This window comes from Panonychus citri, unplaced genomic scaffold (assembly GCF_014898815.1).
Source record: "Panonychus citri isolate SS breed McGregor unplaced genomic scaffold, ASM1489881v1 Contig00042, whole genome shotgun sequence".
Taxonomy (NCBI): Eukaryota; Metazoa; Arthropoda; class Arachnida; order Trombidiformes; family Tetranychidae; genus Panonychus; species Panonychus citri.
Genome location: NW_026515447.1, coordinates 48,966 through 71,758, shown reverse-complemented (window position 1 = coordinate 71,758; position 22,793 = coordinate 48,966). Strand labels below are relative to the sequence as shown.

Here is a 22,793-nt window from a genome sequence, read left to right as displayed (position 1 = left end):
TTGTCCGAGAAGAAACAATTTTCAATCCAAGTTCAATTAGAACTAATTGTGAAAAATTCTGTAGTCAATCGAGTTGAGCAATTCAAATAGGAACTCAACCAAACCGATAGATAACTCTGCGAAAGTTACTGGTAAACGGTGTAAAATAATTAAAAGTCATTTTAATTAGAAGTAATCAACTTTCTCTTTATTGCCATTGAGTGATTTTCAGTTTTTTTTCGAGCCACATAAACACCAGGGCAGTTGGAATACACTTAATCTAGAGATTTAAATCGTTGTAAAGGAATGAGAATAGATTGTTGAACATTGATTCGTGTTGATTAGTTGTTGATACACTGATTGGATAATAATAATAATCATTTTGGTTAACATTAAATTCAATGAGGTTGATGATTGGTTTTCTGTTGATATTGTAAATCCAAGCGAGAGTCTTAATTATTCATGTGGCCAGTGATCAATCATTTTTTGCTATTATCATATTCCTTTGATTATTTCATTTTTCACTCTTGATTGTGACAATACCACGACTTTTTTAAAACTCTGATTAACTGGATCGTGTGTGCTTCAGCATAAATAATATATTTATATGTAACTTTTTTGTTTTCTATCTCTTTTTTGTTTATCATTCATGAAACAATTAAATCCACCTTATATGACACTTTCTGTAAGCTTGTCCGTGAATCACTGTCACCTCACAACACAATTAAAAAATATTTAAAGAGTCCTTAAAATCTCATTTATTTGAAGATGCTCCGGTTATTTCAGGATAATAAGGTGTAGGTACAAACGTTTTCCTCTGGTAATTAGTAATATGAGAATAGAAGAGAGAGAGAGATAAAATGGAAGAGAAGAAAAAAGAAAATTATATTATTAGATAGATTCCTCCCACGGGTAAACCCAATAATTGATGATTGCAATAAATGGGTAGAGAAAAATCAATAGCAATTAAAATACTTACGTAATAGTTTTCTTTTCTGTCTGACGTTCAGGCCGAGCTCGATTGAGAATTTTAAGGAACTCTGAAGTTTTAGCTCTCATCCTAGAATGTATATAAACTTTTGAGCATTTGATGTGGTAATGCAAATAATCACGGAAAATATGTATCAAATTAATTGTATTATCTCGAGATTTTTTACTAGTATGTCGAGGGAATAGAACGAAAGTAATGTAGCCAATTTTATCACCAGCAAGAGCATCGGTGTCTTGAAGCTCCATGGGTGGTTCTTTGTGACTGAATAAAACATGGGGCGCAGTGTGACTCGCTTTACGCCCTTCTTTGAATTCTTGCATGAAAACCTAACGAAGTGACAAGAGAGGGAGAGGGAGAGAGAGAGAGAATAATGAAAATAATGTTAAAAGAAATGAAATTGTATTGATGATGGAACAAAGATAACAATCAAGTGGTGAGAAGAAAATTTCTTTTCAATGAAACGGCCAAAGTTTTCGAATAAGAAAACATAATAAAACAAAAAGGAAATGGAGACTTTTTCATCTCCACCTAAATTTGAGATATTTAATAGAAAAATTTTCTAAATGAAATATAATTGGAGGAGTCATTGATATCCAATTTCCTATTTAAAAACAAAGAGAGATAAAGTTAATCAAGAACATCCCGTTACTTTGGAGAGAAAGAGAGAGAGAGAGAGAAATACTAGAAAACTCTATCACAACCATACAAGGTAATATGTTTGTTGATTTTGTTGCTTCAACGATGGCAATCAAGTCAATTCCTGTTTCAAAATAATAAAACGACTAATTTGGCGAAAGTAAATCATCTAATAAGCTGATGTATTCAATTCTGACAATATTAAGCTTGATGATTGTTAAGATTAATTTATACTAAATAGGGAAAACTAAGGGAACCATAAAAATCTATGACTAAATTAGATTAACTGTATGGACGATTAAATACAGAGAAAAGCCGGTGGTACATTTTTACTTATCATTGGAATAGAAATAAACTTGTTATCCACTTGATTTTTATCTAATTGTTGAATAGATCTCAACATACCTTTCCAATAATAACATCCGATTCATCCTTGAAAACGGTGCTGAAAATAACGGTTACCCTGTCAGGTTTGGCTTCCACATACATGGTTTCATCTTCTCTATAATGGATAACGGCTCGTTTGCCTTCTTCTTGACCTTTCTCTTGAAATTCAAAATATTTCTCAAAAACTGAGGCGAAACAGTTTCTTTTCAAAAGTCCAGCTTTCTTAACTAATTCCTGGTGATTTTCGGGTAAATTTTTCAAATCAAATAACAATGTAACATTGTAACCTTCTTCTGGAGGTAATTGCAATAACGAGCCATATTCTCGTTGAAGTAAATCATCAGCTCCATGTTCTTGTAAATCTTTATAAAATTTGAGAGCAATGCTAACCCTTATTTTATATTTGTCATCCTTCAAATTGGAAATGTGGAAAATAACACCATCAAAATCAGCAAAGGTAACATCAACCAGCTCTAATTTTGAATTTGATCTGAAAAGAAAAAGATGGACAATTTAAGTACGAATGAAAAGACAAACATAAACATGGAAGATGATCAAAACTCAGACCCAACCAGAAAAAAAGAGGAAGAGATGGAGAGAAGAGAGAGAGAGAGAAAGACCAAAAAAGAGAGAAGAAAAAAAGACACCGCCAGACAGAGAAATGAAAGAGGTTAATTGTGAGAACAGTTTGTTTAAAGAGACATAATTTAAGGCCAAAGAATATTGAAATTATTATCTTACAATCAACAAGCAGTTAAGAAAAATATTAAATGAATCATTTAGGTGTGAATATTATCAGCCTAAGATAAGCTAATGATGAGGAGAGAAGAGGTAAAATCATCAATGATAAATGATGTTGGATAATTTCTGTTACTCAGAAAGAAATGGAAAAAAATATACTTACTCAACTTCACTAATTTTGTAACTTAATGTATCTTCAATTGTTTTATTATTAATTTCTAGAAGAATCATTGTGATTAAACAAAATTAAATGATTAATAAACCATAAAGCACTAAATGTAAACAATAAATCAACACAATTAAAAATCTGAACAAAACTCAAATCAGAAAAATTTGATTACCAATTGCCGGACTTTCGACCCTAAGGCCCTCTGGTGTTCTAACCACAACTTCCATATTTGAGGCGCGATTTTCAATCCATTAATTGTTTGGAAAATTAATTTTCTAATTAATTTTGAGAGAAAATTAATTAATCATTTACATAGAGAAGATTTTTTTTCTTTTTTTTGAAAGATCAAAATTTGATTGAATTTCCTGTCAATCAAATTTGGCCCTACTGATTCGTGCAATTGAAATGTAATCACAATTAAAATCGGAAGTAATTAAAGTGAATAAAAAAAAACAATTAATAAATCAAAAGGATATTAATTAATGTGATGTGATCGTAATTACTTTTTATATGATTTACTTTAGTTTGAAATAAATGATTAGTGAACCAAATCAACTAATCATCATTTTTTTTCAGGGTCTACAGTTGATTTAATTAGTTGATTTTTGCTTCTACTGTGATTCTAATGAGCATTAATTAGAAATGATTTAATTTTCCTTTTCTTGTATTGATCAGATTAATTAATCTTGTTAATCAAATTATTAGATGTTGAAAAGGAAACTGATTGGTCAACCATGATAATATTGAATAATTAACTTTTAATTGAAACCAAAAAGTATATAAAAGGATTTGATTTGATTTACTAATCCATCACAATCATATTGTAAGCAATTTAATCAACAACAGTAAATTTTTTTATTGAATTTGAATAATAAAAAATTGAAAAAACTTCCAAATCATCATGAATTCATCAACAATCAACTTTATCTTTGCCTGTGTCATTTTAACTGTCATCGCTTTTTCTGGTAAGACAATTAACTGATCAATTCCCTTTAATTGTAATGCAATAGAAAAATAATTTTTTTATCCTAATTGAATCTCTGATAATTTAATAGTCAATGTCGCTGAAGCCAATCGTCGAAGTGGATCTGGTGGATCAATCATTATCATGGGCGGACAAGGTCAAGGTCAACATAATTATATTCCTTATCCAGTTATGATGTCCGGTTGGGGTTGTGGTCACTCAAGCTTTGGACATGGTTCATTTGGACACGGATTCAAACGTTAAGAGTAAAAAAAGAAAACGGACTAATTTTCATTCAATTTCTACCAAATGACCATAATCACCTCAAATCTGATAGAATAATTTATCCATTAACTTTTGTAATCCAATGAATTAAAAGTTTAATTGTTTTGTTTTCTAGAAAATTTAAATTCGACGTTTTGTTCAATTTTCCCGCGCAAAACAAGCGAAGTTTCGATTCACTTCAACAGGTGGAGTTTGAACAAAGAGCATGTTGATTGAGAGCGTGAATGTAATTGTGTATCCGGAATAAGATGATAAATAGTCTGGTTTGCAGATCACTTTTTCACAATCGTTTAGTTAACGTCGCCTTTACCCGTTCCTTTGTTACCAAGTCCAGTGTTTTGTGCTCATTACCTGAAAAAGAAAAGAAAAATATGGCTAATCCACGAGTTTTCTTCGATGTTGAAGCTGACGGTGAAAATCTCGGCAGAATTGTCATGGAGGTAAAGTAACAATCTATTAATTTGGTTGATTTAATTTCTCTTATTCTTCTTTGTTTAAAAATTATGGGCAGGTCATTATGAAGATGATGGTCTCTGACCAAGGAGTGTCCTATATATAGAATGACTTTGAAAGAACAAATTTGCTTTTCTCTTCTCCATTAATTTTTAAAAAATTTTCTTTTCTCCCTTTTTTTTTCGTTGCTTCTTTTTTTTTCTTTGTTTAGTTACGACCTGATGTTGTTCCCAAGACAGCCGAGAATTTCCGAGCTCTATGTACCGGAGAAAAAGGTTTCGGTTATAAAGGATCAATTTTCCATCGAGTTATTCCAAATTTCATGATTCAAGGAGGTGATTTCACCAAACACGATGGAACTGGTGGTAAATCAATTTACGGAGAGAAATTTGCTGATGAAAACTTCCAACTTAAACACACCGGCCCTGGAATCCTTTCCATGGCTAATGCTGGCCCAGGAACTAATGGATCACAATTCTTCTTAACTACCGTTAAAACCTCTTGGTTAGATGGTAAGCACGTTGTCTTTGGCAGTGTCGTTGAAGGTATGGACGTTGTCAAGAAGCTCGAAGGCTTCGGAACCCAAAGTGGAAAACCCAAGAAGAAGCTCACAGTTACCAATTCTGGCCAACTTTAAATTTGCCAAAAAAAATACCAATCACAATTACAATTAGAATTTAGATTCTCTTTTTTTTTATTTTCTCTAAAATCATTTATCATCAACATTCTTAAATGTTTTGATAACTGAATTCTCTCCGAATAAAGAACTGAATTAGTTGAATCGATTTTGTTGTACAATTCATTCAATTTATTTATCATTACAATTAGTTACACAACTTTACAAGGTGACCCCGATTCTGTTATTCACTAAACGGATGAATTTTTTTTGTTTCTTTGGCTGTGATTACTTGATAAGATTATTTAGATTGTTTGTTAATTTTACTTAGAAAATGGAGTTTACTGTTATTTACAATTCCAAAGTCTTTGATTGTTCTAGAATTGTCAAGTAACCGTAGACCATTTAGACACAAATCATATCTTTTCCAGAAACACTTCCAACTAATTTTAGTTTGTAATTTAACATTTGATCGCTTTAGATGTTTGGTAAAATAGAATTGTAATGATTTCTTCAAAGCGGAAATAGTTGATTCTTTATCGGTTATTAATTCAATTTCCTGACCATCGTATCTTTCAACGATAATTTTCCAACATCGACCTTCATGTAGACCAACAATATCTTCTAATTCCTTTAATGATACATCACTAGGTAATCTTTTTAAAACAGGATCAATTTGGGTTAATTTTCAATTTGTTGTTCAATCTTTCTAACTGATTGTCCAATTGTTGATTGTTCATCTTTCCATTGGTGTTTTGTTTAACCTTCAGCTCTTGAGTTTCCATCTTTGTAACCAAATCAATCTCATCAGAAAACCCAATTTTTTCCATTCTTCAGCAGCCATTAATCCATTATCCATTCTACACTTTAAATAAGACTTAATTTCTTCGACAATTAATTGTAACAGCGTCATTAACACGAAGACATTTGGTAAAGGACTAATGGTTTCGACAAACACCATCGTGATCGAGGAAAACTACCTTGTCAGGAGCTTTAGGCACTGAACGACTACTGCCAAAGGGCACAGACATGAAAAGGAATCTCAATTAATTAATTGTAAGAACGAAGAGAAATTAAAACTTGATTAGAAAAGAAAGATTGAAAGTGAAAAAAATTCCAGATGATCAGTTAAGAGAAATTCGCTCACCAGGTAGGGTTGATGTTCTTCTTGTTGATGTTGTTCAATTTGAGAAAATTTGAGAAAATTTGATCAGAATTAGAATTAATTAAATTTATGTGATTTGTTTTCTAATTTAAATATTAGATGAAATTAATTAACGTCGAATTTTAGTTTCTATTTTGAAGTTCCTGTTGAAGAAGAATTGAAAATCTATTGTCTTCATTAAGAGGTTTGGTTTTCTCTCTTTACTGTGATTGTTTTGTTGTTGTTGTTTGGAGATTAATTTAATTGTGGAACTTTTTTCAATTGGAATCATATCAGCAGTTACTTCTACTAGTGATTTACAAGTTACATATGAAGATCAAAGTAAATCAATCGTTTTGCTTGTCAATTCTAAATTAGAAGAGATCAAAGAGGAATTGGTTAACAAAAAAGGAACTGATATAGAGAACCAATTGAGAGATGGACTTGTATTCAACTCTGAACGATGATGAAGGTTTCAACATCATGAAGGTGAAATGTTTGTTCACTTCACCGGGAAGAAGTGTTAATGGGTAAAACAAGAAGAAGGAGGAATTGAGCCGAGAAGTTTCCACCATGAAAGATGAAGTTGATCGATTATAGAGATGAACAACCTGAAGACTGATCTCTATGCTAAATTTGGTCGAAATAATATCAATTTAGAAGCCGATGAACAATAAGATCTTTTTTTTACTTAAATTCACGGAAAATGAAACCCGATTTTTGATAAACGCGGAATAAGTTATCGACAGTAAACATTTAATGCAAATGAGTTTTATTTATCTTTTGGTTACAATTAAATTATTTTAAACCGATCATCTTCATTATGATAATTGTCTTTGGTCACTTTAATTTATTTTTCATTTCATCTCAATAATGATGGTGTCGGTGTTTTGGTCTAGAATGAGTCGAATCCTGAAAACGATCTGATGTGGCTTGATCTTGAAGGTGATGAACGAACTGGAATCAGACTGCAATTGTTGGATGAATCGATTAACATCATCGTCGTAATTATCATCACCGTTGAACTTTGATAATAAGCTGCTTGTGTCGAGTTGAAGTATTGACCGAATGAAAGTTGATTAATGGGATAAAATTGGTGGTATATAAATGTAAGGCGATTGACTGAATGCGAAATTATAACCCATCGCAAATCTTTTCGGCGAAGGTTCATCGGAAATAAAGAAGATTTCTTGGATGTGTATGATTTTCATTCGGATTTTGTTTATTTGATTTAAGAGTTGGAATTGATTGCCTTGATTTTCAGGGTTCCAAATTTTTTGTTTCGACCTTCAGATTTTGAGACTTTATCGCCAACGAACAGGGTTGATGGACTGGTACAGCGGAAGTTTTCATTTGTCGTCAGTTGATCGAATCGTCGCAAATTGATTCTTTTCGGGTTTCGTTGTTGTTGTTGAGATTTTTCTGATGAATTTTTCTACTTTCAAACGTAGAATTAAAATTTGCAAATCATTACCAGGAATTGATTTCACTATAATCGCTTGAGATGTAATAATGATACAAGGTTAAGGTTCACTTGTTTGGTTTACAGTTTGAATCTTAATCTTCACTTTCACTGTGAATAAACATTATAACTGAACAAGGAAAGAAAGTTCCAATCATGAATTCGGAAGGAAACACGAACATATATACAAAAGAATGAGTCTAACTGATCATTCAAATATCAAACTGATCATGAAAATGATAATAATTCTGATTGCAATCTTTTCAATTCGATAACTTTTTTGCTCCACTTTCCTTGTATTAATATTTCAATCTACTGAATAAATCATTTACCTTTACTGTTTCATGTCATGATCATATATCAGTAGTTGGAATGATGATCTGTGAATGATGATGATGACAGAATGATGAAGATAATAATCATCATTTTATATAAGAAATATTAACAAGATTTTAGATAAATATTGTCAATATGAATCGATATGATGAATAGCATTCCAAACAACAATCAGTGACCATAATCAGACTGGACATCATCAAGGTTGAAGCTCAGACTATTGGATGAAATGAAAATTACCTATCATAATAATAATAGAAACTGAGATAATTAAAGGTTTCCAATTAACTTTTTCTTTCAAACTGGTTCATTCATTTAAATTATTGTCTAGCTTAGAATCACAGTCAAACTTATCGTTACTTTGAAAGCCTTCAAGTCATTTTCACTCTGATATAATTGCAATAATTACTATGCTAATCAATTTCATTGAAAATGGTGACAATTATTTGGTATCAATTTTTTCATATGTTTAAATTGCTCAGGGCAATTTAACTTAACTGTGATGATAATTGCACTTTCTGGTTTAATCAATTTTCTCTGCTAAATCTAAGATTGAAGTTAATCATCAACTGATTGTACATGATAATGTTTCATAACGATTTGTTTGTAACTTGATCATTAGAATTGGTCTTTACTAAAGTTAATCAAGTTCAATTAAAAAAAGAAAAGGAAATCAATTCCATGTGAATAAATTATCTTCCTATGTAGGAAGAAAATTGTATAATAAAGTTATAAGAAAATCAGCTCATGAAAAGTTCTGATGAGAATCTTTTAAGAATGAATAAGATTCAAGGTTCTAGAACAAATTGCAACGAAATCTCATGAGATTTGATTCCATTGATACTATTAGACTCAAGTGCAATCTCTTTATGTTGGAAAATAATTTCAGAATCATAGACAGAGGGAGAGAAACAAGAATAATACAATGAGAGAATTGGAAACAATGAAAAAATAGATTAAATCAGAACCAGGGGAGAGGAAAAGCCAATCAGAATTGTTTTAAAAGATAAGTTCTTCCCGAGAATCCAATATTATTAATACATGAAATAGACTCGACAACTTATTCAGAAGAAGATAAAATTTTCCAGTATCACAAAGGCAAACATCATTAGCATGGAGAAGAGACTCAAATTCATGAATATCTCGTAAATGAACATGAATTTTCCTGAATAAAGGTTAACAATATATTGATATTCAATTAGTTGATCGCTGGGAAAATTGTAGCAAAGTTTTTTTTCCTTGATACTTGTCAGGGAAAAAAACATTAACCTCTCAGCATGAACATGGTAATTATTCAGTAACAAATTTTGATATTAACAAGTTATCGTTGTAACAATCAAATTATCCAGCAAACTGATTAGCGATTGATCAGATTTTGATTACATACATGAGATATTATCAACATTTACCTATTTCCGTTAAGATCATTCTCTTTCCCCCTCAATCTTTCGTCAAGTAACTTATTAGCTTGGAACTTTTTTTTTGCTTCTCCTCTTCTATCTCAGAATATGTTATCATTTAATCTTATCCATGAAATCACCATGATTACTTATTTATGTTTCCTTTTCTTTCTGTACATGATTATTATCTTGTTCTTTTTACGATCAAACCTTCAAAGTGCCTCCTCGTATAATAACATCGGAAACGAGTGTCGATGTGATGAGACGTGAGAACTCAAATGCTACGTTAACATGTCGAGCTCGAGGTTATCCCCTTCCAAGGATAACATGGCGACGAGAAGATGGTAAACCAATTGAATTTGGAAATTGGCAGGAAAAGAAAGATCAAGGAATCCAACCACGTAAGTTCGAGACACATTATCATCTTTTTCTTACGATTCTTATTCTTTCATCTTTTCCATCTTGCAACTTTTTCTCTCAACGAACATTTTTTTCTCGCTCTCTTTTTACCTTCTTTCGAACTTACCTTTTTTTCTTTACATGTTGTTCCTTGTTTTTTTCGTTACTTTTTTCGCCTTTCGTTATTTCTGTTCATCTTTTTTTCGTGATTCATTTTTATCTCTATTGTTTTTCTCTTTATCAAGTATCACCCTTCCATTACTTTCTCTCAGTATGCATCATCTATCATAACTGTTACATGTTATTTTCTCGTTCTAATGAAAACTTTACGTTCTCAATTTTCTCTCACTCTCAACATCGTCCTAACTTGTAATTGACTTTTCTTCCAATGAATTTAGACATGATTTGTGTTCCATGAAGTTCCCATGAATTTTATGGAATCTAAGCCAATGTATCAAATCTTTTATATTTCTTTTTGTACAAAATTTCAAGAGAAAACAAAACTAGATCAACTTGTTCAGACTCTTGTTTGTTTGTGTTTTCAGTTCAAGAAAAGGATAGAAAGTGATTAACATTTTTGTCGTCTTTTGTTTCAATTTTATCAAATTAAATTGTCGTAAATTAGTCAGTTAATCAATGGTTTAACGAGATTTGTGAGGTTAACCCAATGAAATTAAGTAGCTAAGGAAAAAGAAACCAAGAGAATCCGATGATGAACCATGAAATTTTCGCTCATCAGATAAAACCAACAATTGTATCACTAAATTGCCTTAATTGTGTTTTGTATTTCTCAATCCAAAACAATCAATCCTAAAAGCTAAATCTTTCTTAATCCAGTTACTATTAGTTTCAAGATAAACTCAAGAAACTTTTTCATCTCTATCTTCATGTTCAATTCTTTTGACCATTGGTCATTCATGAGAATATGAAGAGTTGACTCAATTTGATCATGAGAAATGTCACTTTGTATGAAAAGTTTTATTCAAAATTTATGTTAACTCGATAAATTTAAATTCTCTAGAATCTTCTTAGCATTTAAAATCATTTTAAACTTTGTATTCACCGTACAACCAGTTTGTTTGATTTTCATTATTATTCTTTATCATAATTATTCATATTCTGAATGTCGATCTAGAATCATTGAAACATCTCATCTAGCAGACTAGAGGGTATGCAAGTATTTTCTTTGAATGCGGAAAATGTTTTGACTTTTGGGAACTCAAAGTAACAAACAAGTTTCATAACAAATGTAAATTCAATTCAATTGTAATATTATCATCATGTTAATAGATGAACAAGTTAAACTTGAACATAAGTCAAATGTGAATTCAATTTGAATGATGTAATAAAATGAAATTCAGAATATATAACAATTGCCTTCAAGGTGAATACAATCAAACTTTCAGAGGTTTTCAGAGTTTCCTTCATGGTGAAAGAGAAAAAAGTAACAAAAAGAAAATGTTTATCAGTAACTAAGTGTATTAAATGCATCATGAACATTAAGATTTTCACCCTGAAATCACCACAAATGAACCTTAACAAAGGTTTACTCTTATCTGTTAATCAGGAAAAAAGAGAGACTAAAAGTCAACATGTGAGAAATTAATTTACCAATTATCATGTTTACCAGGTGACGATTCTGATAAGCAGAATATGCCAGCATTTGAATATCTCTCTCTCTCTCTCTAATAGTAGAAAAGATGAAAAGAAAATTCAACTCAATTGTTACCTTGAAACTTTTCAATTACATTTGATTGTTAAAAGTAAATCATTACAATTTATTGCAATTACAATCAAGTTTATTGAACAATTGTAACTATAATTTGTTTCTCACTGGTTAAAGTCAAAAAGGTCGATAAAAAGTTCTGAATCGAGGTTACTTGTAATATAATGAGAAAGAAGAAAAAATCGTAACAATTTAAGAGGTTAACCTAATATCAAATTGTACTTTAGACTAATATATATATTGAGCTTAATGATATCATGACAATCAACGAAATAGTTTGATTACGAACCATAAGTTTTATTCAATCATATGAAAGTTGAGAGCAGAAAATAATTGAAAGAAATGCTTCCAATGAGGAAAACCCCACACATGATCTTCATGTAGAGAGAATGAGAGAATGAACAAAATCATCTCCAATGAATTTAAATTATCTAACGAAGCCTTGGAACTTTTCTAGAATGAGTGGGATAAGAACACGAAAAAGTTTTCTCAATCTTCAAGAAGTTCATTGAGATTATCGTTGAGTAAGATTTTCTCATGAAAAAAAACTCTGATTATACTTTATTTCTTGTTCCATGATTACTAACATAATGATTACGATCTTGATATGTAAATGTTTCACTCTGATTAGAATTGAAATGTTTATCATCCAAAATAATTTGTAATATAAGAGTTTTATCATCTTTATTATCATGCAAAGTCAAACATCATCATCATTAACCATATAAACTCAAGTTGATAATATTTGCCTCTTAGTTTGCTTATCATCTTTGTCTTTTCTTTACTAGTCTGTCATTTGCATTCTTATCATAATCATTATCATGCTGGAAATTACCACAATTATTACATATTCACGAGCTCTGATAATGAGTATGATAAAGTCAATTTGGTAGGAGGTTGTGGTTTATTCAGGGGAGGAGTGATAATGTCAAGCCCTTAACCATGTTATCAAATTAATCCGATTACCTATTTCATGTACATTTCTCATCAATGGTTCATTATTAGCATCATTTGTTTACTTAATTTTTATTCTCGTACTTTCTTGTAATTGATACTCAATTGTATTATCCATGATAATGATGAACTTTTTTACTCTATTGCAGCTCTTAAAGTTCAATATTGACTATGAATATATAATAATATGAATTTAATCAAAGTTGCAACAGAACCAAGAATCAGATTTCATATTCGTCATCTATTTTTAGCTCAACTCTTTTAAATTTAGTTTGTCTTTCCGATGAAATTTGAACTTATCAAGTTTTTTTTGAATCTCTATCATGTATTCATTTTACTCAATGAATGAAAATACTATTATTACAATTAATCGATTTTTAATTAACTTTTCATTCTAAACAATCAAAGGTCAACAATTTGTCAATTATTCAACCGAACTCTCAATGTTCAAATCTATAGTATCAAATGAGCTTTGGAAATTTTTTCTCACCATTGATATATTTTTTTGCTCTATGATCTGAATGAATACATTGAAAGAATGAATCAAATAAGTAAAATTCCAAATTCTTTTAATATGAAAGGGAATCGAGATGACGACTATTTGAGGATCAGAATTTCTAGTCGATACTTTTCATGTTAACTTGTTAAAGAATAAGATTTGCTTTTGACTATCCCAATCATTAGGGAGGGAAATAGGAAAAAGGGTGAGATTTTCAGGATGGAAAGTGAAAGAAAACAAATCCGACACTATGAGTTTAACTGAACAATAAGCTGAATGGAAGTAAAATTAAGAGTAATGGTAAATGGGTTTGTCATTTCGAGGGCTTGATCTCAAGGCTACTTACTGGTCACTCTCCCAGTTTCCAATGAGGGTAGAAGGTCAATCGTAAGTTAATGGACAAAATGAGGATGATAATAATCATTATTCTCTTTCTTTTGCTCCCTCTATCTTATGATTCTTATTTTCTCAATAAGCAATGGTCACTTTGTCATTCTCTTTCTCAAGTTTATTCCCCCTTCCAATCATCATTATTTTCAGTGTTGTTATTATCATCAACACGACGGTCATCAGTTTCACAGAATTTGTCGTTAAATCCATTGATTTTTTCACTGTTGTAATAGAGAAAAAAATGATTTTTATAACGAACAAATAAAACTGAGAATCTGAAACTTTACAGAGAAATTGATAACTAAAGATAACTAATGATAAAGACACAGTTAAATAAAGAAAAAGAATCATTTACTATTGCAAATTGATAATAATTAACCCTACGATTCATCATATTGGAACTTCCTCATCTCAGTGAATGACATTGCTCTCAAGGACTATTGATTTAACTTTGATTGTGATTGTGAGGCTGATAAAATATCCAGAATTTTGAATAACCGTTAGTTTCTGCGTACCCAAGTTCACCGCCTTTCCCACTTTGAAAGGTCAGTGTTTACTTATGGGCCTTGTTTCATATTTTTATTCTGTTGGAGAAAAAAATCTGACCTGATATATGACCTACAAGTAATAAAAAGTCAAAAGTCTGGATATTTGGTTGATACTCCCTGTATATTATTGCACTTCAGCTCTTCAATAGCAATAGTTTGAGTTTTGATAAATGATAAAGAGATCGAACCTATTTTTCTGGAAAACTTCCTAACATTCATTTCTCTGCAAGAGAATTCTGATTACAAACATCTCAGGTTTCATGTTGAAATCTGAGTCAAATTATTTACTATCATGAGGACTTTAAAATGGTAATTTGTCATTTGATCAATCATTTTCAACCCCTTTATAAGCACATTTTCCTGATCTCCATTGAAAATAACTCAACTACAATCTTTAATATTTCATCTTCATCATGTGAGGTTGATGATCTTGTTCATTTACCATGATATTTGATAAAGATGATTTCATGAATAAATGAATGAATTTGAAGCTGAACAGTTTTCTTGATAAATAGTGCAAAAGTAAAGAGATGAGTTTACAGTGAAGAGGTGAAAAAATGATGACCTGAGACTTGAATGGAATCATAAATTTGTCATAACTTGAATTTCCCCATGAATCACTGAAATTTTGATGTTATTTCACGATAATATCAGAGAAAATATCATAACAGCTAAGGTGATAGTTTTATCAAATCAAAAGCCTTCCAGCTATGATAATATCATGTATAAGCATAAAACAAGGAACAGTTTCTATCACTGTTTTATCATCAGATGAATTTTATCTCCTGAGTTTTGCAATTGAAATATTATCAAATGAAATGATAAAAATTCAGTTAATTTTTCAATGATATGCTAGCTAATTAGATCAAACTGATTGAGCCAAAATTACATTTAAATATAATTAATCTAGAAACTAAATCCATTAAGTTAGTATAAAAGTCATAAATACAGCCAACGACTTTGAATTTGCAACCTTTTTTAAATCATTCTTGCAGGTAAAGATAATCAATGAGAGATAATTTTAATCGAGAGATATGATTATAAGAAATTCCCTTTCATATTAACTATTTAATCTATTAAAATGGTCATCTGATTAGCTATCAATTGTCATCTTTACCTGATTATCATCAACTGCGTGAATGATTTGAAAAAGGTTGCAAACCCAAAGTCGTTGGCTGTATAATAAGATGTACACAAAGTACCGAGAATCAGTTCACACAGATCACTCAGTAGAACAAGTTAACTCTTACCTTAATATAACCCTTGTACCCTTTACGTGTATCTATCAAAGTTATTTCCTATCTAGTTGCGATTCGATTTCTTCCAACAATGATTTTCGTAAATGATTTTAAAATCTTGACAAGATCGAAATTTTCAAATGAATAATTCAATCTAATTAACGAGCTCTGAGAACTCTGAGTTCAAGATTTCTTGGCAATACATTTAAACCTGAATTCTCAATAACATAAACCAGTAGAACTGTTTTAGTCCAGTTTATGATTGATTAGTTAGACCATTTTTTTGTGGTTTTTCCTTAGTTCAATATGTTCATCCTGTTGACAATCGGTAAAAAGCTAAAGTCTAAATGGGTAATTAATTTAAAATTAGACTAAAGATATTCTTTAATTTTCTTTTGTATAGATGTTGGTTAGGAGATATTTCGAATTGAATAAGTTGATCAGCCTGATTACTTTTTGAACATTTAGACCTTCGTTTTGGTTTTGGTTTTCGAAGGACATTATCAACCTTATTTAGTATATCATTACATTTTATATACAAATAATTGTTTCCTTTATCAGAACTTTTTTTGCTTCCTTTTCGCTTTGATTATCAGAAGGACCTTTGAGACTTTTACCGTTTAGTTTTTATCATTATTATCAAGTGAGGATAATATTACTATTCGTGCAATGGTCAGTATTATGGTCAGTAAAATGATTGGAAGGATGATGATGATGATGATGCAATTTAATTAATGTTGGATCATTTTCTCTGTACGATTATCATATATTCATCAATGGAAAATTGCTTCTCCTAATATAATATCTTTTCTTATTTATATCTCATGAATATATTTTCTGATTAATTTTTCACAGAACAATTTCATTGATTATCCTTCCAATAAGGAAAAGTATTCCGGATTCAGGGAAAAGAAGATCATGATAGTTTGAATGATCGTTACAAAATCGTTGCCTGTATTCACATTGTTGAGAATGATGGAAAATTGTTGTCAGAATGAATTTAATTGTTGATTATTTGTCGATTTACACTCGGATAGATAAATATCTAGTTTAATCAAGTGCAAGGATGAGCAAGAATAGTCATAGTCAGTAGAGGCGGAATTGGAAAAGGATGAGGATGAAAAGAGAGAGAGAGAGAGAGAGAGAGAGATCAAAGAATCAACCTTATTTTTTAGGTTGAATGAATATGAGCATTTGTATAATTACTCGAGGCTGTCACATTCTTGAAGGAAAAAGATTTGTCTTTAAGGAATATGAGAACATGGAACATAAAAAATTTCTGAATCTCAATGAATTTTCAGGAAGAAGAAGAAGAAAAGTGGAAAGAAAATTTTTCCATGATAGATTTGATTCTTATCTCTCTACCATTCAATATCTTTCATGTATCTTCAGAATGATAATGATAGGATCACTTCAACTTCTGTACATTAATCTTTACGTTGTTATTTGAATTGTTTATGTTTGAATAAATATCCAAGTAATCAAAATTATCAATCGATACGAAACAATGAGACTATTTAACCTTTTTATCCCCTCACGAACTCATGATATGTAACTGAATAGTTGAGGAGGAAATGTAATCCACTAGAAGATGAAATGAGATTGATTAGAGTGACCATTGAATATAAAGGTCACTCTAAGTTTTTTGTTGATGAAAAGTGTTTTCTATTCATGATCTCAATCAGGGTTATTATTTGTTGGCTTATTAATCATGTCAGAATTAATTAGCCATAAATTGAAATGAAATAACAATTTAAATCAGTTGAGATTATTGTGATAAACTTTTTCACAGTTAATTAAAGTATCCAAAGTTGGATTGAATGAGCATTAAACATTAGAGTTAATTAGTTCAATTATTAATCATCTTGTTTTGAACATTTGAACACAACTTAAATGAAAATCAGTGGTTACATAAATCAGTAATTGTTAAAGATAAAAAATGAGATGGTAACCAGATTAGTAGCAGTTACTGGTTGATTAATTGTGGTTAAATAAATGTCACATCAACTTTGCGCTATTTTAGACTGATTGAAATCACAGAACTGAATATTATTACTGCAAAGAATTCAAACAAATTTTCATGATGAAATTTGAACAGAAAGTATCAGATTTTCCGATTCAGATGATCAGAGTTTTTTTGATGAATGAAATTGATGCATTTGTAATATAATCACAATTTCAGGATATTATCAACCATGACTATGATATGGATAACAATAAAAAAAGATAATGATTAAAAGGAAGATGAAACAATCATGATGTTACTCGAGTCAAGTTTCTTACCTGAGTTTTATATTGTCATCAGTCTAATTTCCTTTAAGATTAATGAGTCTGACATTTTATCTCAACATCTACAGAGAGATTGAGAGTAAAGGAAGATAATGATAAATCAACATTATCTTCACTGGGAGTGATTTCTATTCCTCTTGAACCAATGTTCAATTCATAAAATACAACATCTAAATATCACTTCTACTCATATGGTGATAAAAATAGTGATTTCATTGGAGAATTGATTTAAAAGTTTTTTTCACAAATTCAGCTCATAAAAATGTCACCAAATTATGGTTATGATAATTATTAGATGATAATTTTTACTATCGCTTCTATTTTTAAAAGTACTTGACATTTGACTAGATTTCTTGATTACCTTTACCATCATGTAACTCAATCTAATTTCAGAATTTCATCTTTGAGTAACTAACTTTTCTAAAAGTTCCTAACTTTATACACTGGATATTTCTCACTCTCTCTCTCTCTCTCTCTCTACTTTCATCATCTGCCCTTTTCCAATCACCATGAGCTTTACTCAGATTAGTTGAATTTCACCCATGAGATACATTAAGCTTCACTGTTCAATTATCATCGGTAAATTAATTTAAATTGAAAGAGATTCTAATGTCATCAACAATTTACCTGAAAATCACATAAACAAAAAGTAATAATAAAGAGACAACAAAGACAGAGGTTAAAAAAAGTTCATTGCATCCATTATAGTGAAAAGCCTCAATTTACATGGAAAGGGAAATGATATAAAAAGGAAGAGAAATAAGTTGAAAGAAAGTTCAGAATAATGATAATGAGGTGGATAATTGTTGCTCATTTTCATCTTTTATTTTCCTATTAAATAAATTGTAATCTAAGGAGGAGAAAAACCAGAACCAGAAGCAAAAGAAAAAACTAATTTCATCACCTTTGCAACTCGAAAAAAGTTATCACCTGAATGGTAAATAATATAACAGAATTGAATAATCATTTTGAATACCCAAATATGATTGAATAAATTTACTTATATTTTAACTGGTTATGGAAAATTGAATAAGAGAAACATCATTCTACTATTAATAATAAGAAATTATCATGATTTCATTGGAATAGAAACTCATTATCAAAATAACCAATGAATTGTAATTTCCTGCTTTAAGAAAACTGAGAAAAGTTTTTTGCAGATTCGAGTTAGTATCATGTAAGATTTTTTTGAGTTATTTGGATAAAAATTGATACAGTTATAAGAAACGATACTTATATCAGGCAACGAAAAACTTTTTTGAGACTTTGATTTGATGTTTTACCTGTTGAAATTGTTTAATGAATTAAGAGGTTCGAAAAGTGTTGGAATTGAAACGCATGAATGTACCAATGTATCTGTATGTTCATTTTATTAATAGTTTTCGTGATGATCTTACTTTTCATGTGTAGCTATTGAGTTAATTGAAAAATGATGATCAACAATCAAGAAGAAAATCAGTGGAGATGAAAGATTAATTGTTATCACGTTAACACCTTAAATCAATGTTACCTTTTTAAAGTTGAAAGTTCGCCAGGTTCAGATGATTTATCTTTTTCCATGATTATCAGAATCAACTGTGTGTGTGTCTCTTTCTATGTGCTTCACTAATTGTTTCATGGTTATGTCATGATAAAGTTGAATCATTTTCCATGAGCAATTAATGATGGAATCATTAATCATCATAATCTCATCAAAGTAGAAATAAAAAAACTAAAGTTTTACATGGAAAGAGAAAATTGAAAGATAAAGAGAGCGAGAAAAAAATTCTGTATCGTTTTTGTTATTCCAATCTGGAAATTCAAATGATGACACTCACATTTCCTTATCATACTAATGAACTTTTTTCTCTTCATTCTTAGCTGAGGAGTATGAAGGTGAACAATTAACTATTAACAAAGTAAGTCGTCTTCACATGAGTGCATATCTCTGCATAGCCACTAATGGAGTCCAACCATCAGTCTCCCATCGAATCATATTGAATGTTCATTGTGAGTATATTTCTTATTCAGAGTATTTTATCTCTCGATTAGCATTGACAAACTATCCAAAATCACCTTTCATCACCTTTAGGATTGCCTGACATCTTTACCTGCACCTCCTACTCTATCAATCTGAATAACATATAAACGTTGACCTTTTATCACTCTGATGATAATGATAATGATGATGATGATGATACATGTATTGGTCATTATTGGTAGATGATGAAATGTAAACAAGTGGAATAGCTGTTTTTTTCTCACGTGATTCCATACCCATTTTAGGTTTTCAAAGATCCATAGCATTCTGTGGATCGCTATTAACGATTATAATGTTCTAATTATCTTTATTGTTGCGATTTAATATTCTTCATCCAATAACATTCAATTATCACACTATTATCACTTTCATTCAATTCTATTATATTTTCAGCCTCTATTCATGTTCATTCTCAATTCTAATTAGTTTTTTCATCATCTTGTCTCTCACCCTCTCTCTCTCTCCTTGCTCTTCATCAAAGAATATATACTTATTCATCCTCCTCCTTACCACTTCCACCCTTAGTACCGTTATAACATTGTCCACTCGAAAGTCCATATTGTTACTTTATTTCTCTTTCTCTCTGTTGTGTAAAAAGAAGGAAAAATCTCACGCCTAACGAGGTTCAGTGAGGAACAATCAATGTCCACTCAACCTTCATCAGAATCGACATCTCCTCGAATACAAGTCTTTCTTTTCTCAACTCTATTTTCTATTTATCCTTCTCTTTCCCTTACCATTGTAATAATATTCTCACTCTAACATGATGGTTATTTAGAAACCTCTTTTCTTCAAATCACCCATCATGATTACTTTGATCTTTTTAACCTTAACAATGATTCTTAAATACTCTGCCCAATCCTTGTTTTCTGATTAATGGAATTGTATCTTAACACTCAAAACATTTTCATTCCATCAGATCGTTGTATCTTTAGTCATTCATTGACTAAAATTCATCTTCAATTGTTGTTCCTATTGTCAAGTTTTTTTCGCCTTTCATTATCATTATCATCATCCCCATCAAAATCATAACCAATATGAATCTCTCACTCTTTTCAAATAATAGTGACCATGACTTACTGGTCACCAACATTGTCCTTCTTCTCCCTTTACACATGTTATAAGGAATGAAATGAGACCTAATAAAACAACATAACAAACCAAATGATAATCATGATAATAATCATCAGCAAGTCAAGCTAACTGCCTTTTTCTGTCCCATCAGTTTGACTTCTTGTCCTGTGTTCATTCAATTTGACACAAATCAATGATCAATGATCATCTCTCTCTCTCTCTCTCTCGTCTTTTTTATATTCCATCCTTTTCTCTATCATTTCATGCAATTCTTTTCCTCCTACTGTTCTCACACCACCATTACAACCACCACCTTCTTCCTCTCTTTCTTATTCCTATTTCCTTCTTCTTCCTGAATCATCTTCATTCTTCATTCCATGTATCACTTATCTTCATCTTTTCCCTATCAATTCTCATTCTCTTCAGTAATATCATTTTCTTCATGTTCAATCTTCATCATCATTCTCATCTTCTTACATAATCTTTTTCTACCATCTTCTTATTTCCTCTTTTTCTTCTTCTTCTTTTTTTTCTCCCTCTTCTTGTCACTATTTCTTTGCTTCAACTAATAAAAATAACATGATCATTTTCCATCATCATTATCATCACCAAAACTATCATGATAATATTACACACAAAATGATATAATCATCCAGTTCCGCCAATGATCTGGGTACCAAATCAGTTGATTGCTGCCTCAGTGGGAAGTGAAGCAATATTAATGTGTAACACTGAAGCTTCACCTAAATCAATCAACTATTGGACAAAAGATGATGAGGATGCCTTAATTAGTAACGATAAATATGAGATTACGACTAATGAGAGATTATATAAAGCTCAAATGATTCTGAAAATTCGAGATGTATCAGCGCAGGATTTTGGTACATTCAAATGTTATGCTAGAAATTCACTTGGTTCTACCGAAGGTTCAATTAAATTATACGGTAATGACATCTTTTTCTTCTACAATTCAGACCATCTTCTTGACCGCACCCAAAGATTTCTCCTTCAAATCAATTACTTTTCACTATGTATTGAAAGTCCATTGTGTTCAATTTTGACGGACAATTTTCTTTATCTGAATTCTATTTTATTTCTCTTAATATATTCAGTTGGTTTTTTTTCAATTCTAAAGATTATTGAATTTTCATGATTACTTTTTTCTCGATATCATTTAATTTATTAAATTGTTTCTATTCTCTTTCATTCATAGGGATCCATGTTCCTGGAGGTAAAGGGGCGCGTCGTGATCCAACCAATGCTAGAAGCCGAAGTCACTTAAATGGTAAGATGAATGTTGATTCGAATAGTTTTCAATTCTATTAAGAATAGTTACATAATAAACTTAGGTGTTGATCATTGAATTAGATTTAATATTGGAATTGAATGAATCAATCACCATTGAGATGATACAATCTCATGGATAATGATAAACAGTTAGGTTTGATTGTCTTCTCGAAATCGTAGATAGTTTTAACACCAATCAGCACAAAATTCAATCAATACAATAAATAAAATCAGGACCGATTTTAGGACGAAATCATTGTTCAAACTCAAACAAAGCTTTTCGATAATTTTCATCTAACTTCATTTCTTTTTATCTTATTTTTACTCAAGATGGATCCAATGGTGCCAACGATGTCAACTCAAGTTTCGATAATCATTATAGACAAAGTAAAATAATTCCAATTATAATCATGACCACAATCATCAATATCTTCCTTTTAAATACAGATTATCTCATTTATGTATTACTATAAATAGCCTTTTGGAATAATAAGTATTAACAAGTATTTTTCCGTTGGATTAATTAATCAAAATCAAAGGTTAACAAACAATAATCAAGTTTATTACTAAGCAATTTAACGAACTATGTATCAATATATAAATCTGTACCAACTTAGGGTTAAATACAATTAAGATTAAAACAAAAAAGTTACATCTGTGTAAATAAAAACCTCCATGTAAATGCTATTATATTATTATATATGAAATAAATGAAGACTTTTTGTCATATAACTGTTTATATTATTTGGTGAAAGTTGTGAAAGTTTACAACTCAAATGTGGTACTTCAAATCAGCATTATCATTC

General features: G+C 30.4%; 3 protein-coding genes across 3 annotated transcripts; 2 read left to right on the top strand and 1 right to left on the bottom strand.

Annotated features, from left to right (window-relative positions):
• Positions 1-939: 939 nt before the first annotated feature.
• LOC128398033 (probable actin-related protein 2/3 complex subunit 2) lies at positions 940-3,058 on the bottom strand. Its single transcript, XM_053358839.1, has 3 exons — positions 2,898-3,058; positions 2,012-2,483; positions 940-1,296 (listed from the first exon to the last, which is right to left on the bottom strand). Exons 1-3 carry the CDS (start codon positions 2,963-2,965, stop codon positions 955-957), a joined length of 882 nt encoding a protein of 293 aa, XP_053214814.1. The 5' UTR covers positions 2,966-3,058; the 3' UTR covers positions 940-954.
• Positions 3,059-4,353: 1,295 nt separating this feature from the next.
• Positions 4,354-5,386, top strand: LOC128398039 (peptidyl-prolyl cis-trans isomerase-like). Its single transcript, XM_053358844.1, has 2 exons — positions 4,354-4,592; positions 4,817-5,386. Exons 1-2 carry the CDS (start codon positions 4,401-4,403, stop codon positions 5,240-5,242), a joined length of 618 nt encoding a protein of 205 aa, XP_053214819.1. The 5' UTR covers positions 4,354-4,400; the 3' UTR covers positions 5,243-5,386.
• A 3,754-nt stretch (positions 5,387-9,140) lies between these two features.
• On the top strand, positions 9,141-22,677 carry LOC128398034 (lachesin-like). Its single transcript, XM_053358840.1, has 5 exons — positions 9,141-9,964; positions 19,467-19,595; positions 21,357-21,644; positions 21,914-21,985; positions 22,318-22,677. Exons 1-5 carry the CDS (start codon positions 9,823-9,825, stop codon positions 22,458-22,460), a joined length of 774 nt encoding a protein of 257 aa, XP_053214815.1. The 5' UTR covers positions 9,141-9,822; the 3' UTR covers positions 22,461-22,677.
• The last annotated feature ends 116 nt before the right edge of the window (positions 22,678-22,793 follow it).

Bases quoted from the DNA above. Each gene is read 5' to 3' on its own strand.
- LOC128398039 (XM_053358844.1), top strand. From the start codon at position 4,401: ATGATAAATAGTCTGGTTTGCAGATCACTTTTTCACAATCGTTTAGTT. The intron at 4,593-4,816 runs GTAAAGTAACAA...TTCTTTGTTTAG, and splicing joins TCGGCAGAATTGTCATGGAG to TTACGACCTGATGTTGTTCC.
- LOC128398033 (XM_053358839.1), bottom strand. From the start codon at position 2,965: ATGATTCTTCTAGAAATTAATAATAAAACAATTGAAGATACATTAAGT. The intron at 2,484-2,897 runs GTAAGTATATTT...TTTTCTTTTCAG, and splicing joins TACAAAATTAGTGAAGTTGA to ATCAAATTCAAAATTAGAGC. The intron at 1,297-2,011 runs GTATGTTGAGAT...TCACTTCGTTAG, and splicing joins CGGATGTTATTATTGGAAAG to GTTTTCATGCAAGAATTCAA.
- LOC128398034 (XM_053358840.1), top strand. From the start codon at position 9,823: ATGAGACGTGAGAACTCAAATGCTACGTTAACATGTCGAGCTCGAGGT. The intron at 19,596-21,356 runs GTGAGTATATTT...ATAATCATCCAG, and splicing joins AATCATATTGAATGTTCATT to TTCCGCCAATGATCTGGGTA. The intron at 21,645-21,913 runs GTAATGACATCT...TTTCATTCATAG, and splicing joins AGGTTCAATTAAATTATACG to GGATCCATGTTCCTGGAGGT.